Source organism: Gavialis gangeticus, unplaced genomic scaffold (assembly GCF_001723915.1).
Source record: "Gavialis gangeticus isolate Ggan-Ray unplaced genomic scaffold, GavGan_comp1, whole genome shotgun sequence".
NCBI classification, from domain to species: Eukaryota; Metazoa; Chordata; order Crocodylia; family Gavialidae; genus Gavialis; species Gavialis gangeticus.
In genome coordinates this window covers 5,530,284-5,532,500 of record NW_017729013.1, presented here as the reverse complement: position 1 = coordinate 5,532,500, position 2,217 = coordinate 5,530,284, and the positions used below count along the sequence as shown (strand labels likewise).

Sequence of the window (2,217 nt, the reverse complement as noted above, 5' to 3'; positions counted from 1 at the left end):
GGGGGGGTTTTTTCTTTTTTTTTTTTTTTTTTTTTTTTTTTTTTTTTTTTTTTTTAAACTTTGACTTGTTAAGGGTTTACGAAGTGCTGAATTTGATTTTTAACAACAGATAAGGTGTCTTGTGTTGAAATCTGTGGCAGCCAATTAGATGCTGAATGGATGATGATAGTTCACTGAAAACCCTCAGGCAGTCAGAAGCTTGCTGTGTCTTGGTTTTCAGTAATAAGCTTACTTGTAAACTCATCCAGATAAGTTTTTGGTGGTAAAACCAGTGTAGTGTTTTGGACTGACTGCAGTGGCACTGACACACTGTTCCAGACAGCCGGTAAGACATCATTAGATTTGGAATATGGCAAAAACACACTGTCCAAGTTCAACATCTTCCTTCTGCAGGCTTCAGAGATGATGACTTCTTAGGAGGTCGGGGCAGAGGGACTCGTCCTGGAGATCGGCGAACAGGTCCTCCACTGGCAGGGGGAGGGACTGGCCGTTTTAGAGATGGACCTCCCCTCCGTGGGACTTCCATGGACTTCAGAGAGCCAACAGAAGGTAGAAACCACCATTGAAGAACCTACATCCCCAGTAAAACTAACGTAACAGTCTTTGCTTCCAGTTTTTAAGTTAATGTCTTCAATGGCAATTTCACAATCTTATTTTTCTTTTTCCAGAGGAAAGAGCACAGAGGCCCCGACTTCAGCTCAAACCTCGAACAGTTGCTACCCCCCTCAATCAAGTAGCCAATCCTAATTCTGCTATATTTGGCGGAGCCAAGCCCCGAGAGGAAGGGGCAAAAGAGCACGACTGAGCTTGGGGTTGAGAGGGAATGGGAGTGGGGAGGGGTGGGTGGGGGGCGGGCAGGAGAATAAGCAAGACAGCACAGAGTGACTAGCTCTGCTGGAATGTCAACCCTGCAGTTACCATTCCTGCCATCTGACATTTTGTCCTCTTTGAAACCGAAAACACAGAGCTTGTGAACGCATGTCAGCTGTTAACAAGTGGTTTTTAGTACGTTCTTGGCTTTGCTGTATCTAGTGCCTGCTTTGTGCTAAGTTTTCCCTCTTCTCTGTTTCCTTCCAAGCAGCACAGTTTCCAGTAGATCATTTAGTAGCTGCTTCCACCTGTGTGAAGGTCCTTCTGGACAAAGGTGCTGCTTTGCTTCCTCTTCTGGGTTTGTTTTACTTTAGAAGCATAGGTTAGACTCGGTTAATATTCTGTGCCATTTCCTTTTGGCTTCCTCAATGCTCCTTTTCTGCCCTGCATGTTTTGTTCTGAATTGCTGTGGCTCTAAAGAGGTAAACTGAAGAGCCCTGGCAAATTGAACAGTTCAAGTAGCTTGCACAGCCCTGACCCTGTAGAATTAGATGCCGTCTGTGACAGTGGCTAATAGGATTACCACATACCACAAGAGCACTCGTTCTGAAAATAAAAAAGTCCTTTTAGGCAGTTCACAGAGAAGAGTCTGCTTCTCAACAGGTAGAAGTAAAACAATTTGCAGGCAGGCCTAATTTAGTTAATGACATTTATATGAAGAAAGCACTTGCTTCAGTAGGCATACCTTGAGGGGAAAGATGCATCCCACTATTTTGTAACTGGCTGTCTACAAGTAGTATAATGTTGCACTCTTGAGCTTGAGGTTGGTGCTATAAAGCTGTGCCTATTCTAGGACATAACTGCTGACTGGCTCTTTCTGCTTGTAATTTGAGTTTACATGTTTGGTAAATTTTTAAAATAAGTTTCTACAAATAAAGTTGACTCTTTTTTTGTTTATTTAAAGAGTGTATAATTTGCCATGCCATGTATGTGTATCTGCCACCATCTTCTGTACATCTTGACCCAGTCGTGTACAGCTGACAGTAACTTTGCTTTTGGAATGGCCTCTGAAATGGGCAAGATTTGAATCTTTACCTCTTTCATGATTTGAATTCCACTGCTTAGTGTGTAGAGATTTTTGGTAACAGTTTCTCCAGACAACAGTTGCCTAACCTCCTTGACCCTCAAAAGCACTGTTGTCAGGGTTGATGAGGACATGTGAGAAAAGTGATCCTGAATAGTTTGTCATGTAAAGAAAAAAAAATACAAACCTTGGAGCTCTAAAAAAAACTGAGAAGACAAGTCCAGTGTGAAATAACTCTTGGGTTCCTGACATCAGTGCTGACAATTTTCAGATAGCAGGCAAGCAACAAACATACTAGAGTACCTCAAAGAGGACATGAGTTG

General features: G+C 42.5%; 1 protein-coding gene across 1 annotated transcript in view; it reads left to right on the top strand.

Annotated features, from left to right (window-relative positions):
• EIF4H (eukaryotic translation initiation factor 4H) overlaps positions 1-2,102 on the top strand; it is a 22,463-nt gene extending 20,361 nt beyond the window's left edge. Inside the window, exons 6-7 of the mRNA XM_019511413.1 lie at positions 394-549; positions 669-2,102. Coding sequence (XP_019366958.1) covers positions 394-549; positions 669-805 — 293 coding nt within the window. The 3' untranslated portion in view covers positions 806-2,102. The remainder of the gene's footprint in view (positions 1-393; positions 550-668) is intronic.
• The last annotated feature ends 115 nt before the right edge of the window (positions 2,103-2,217 follow it).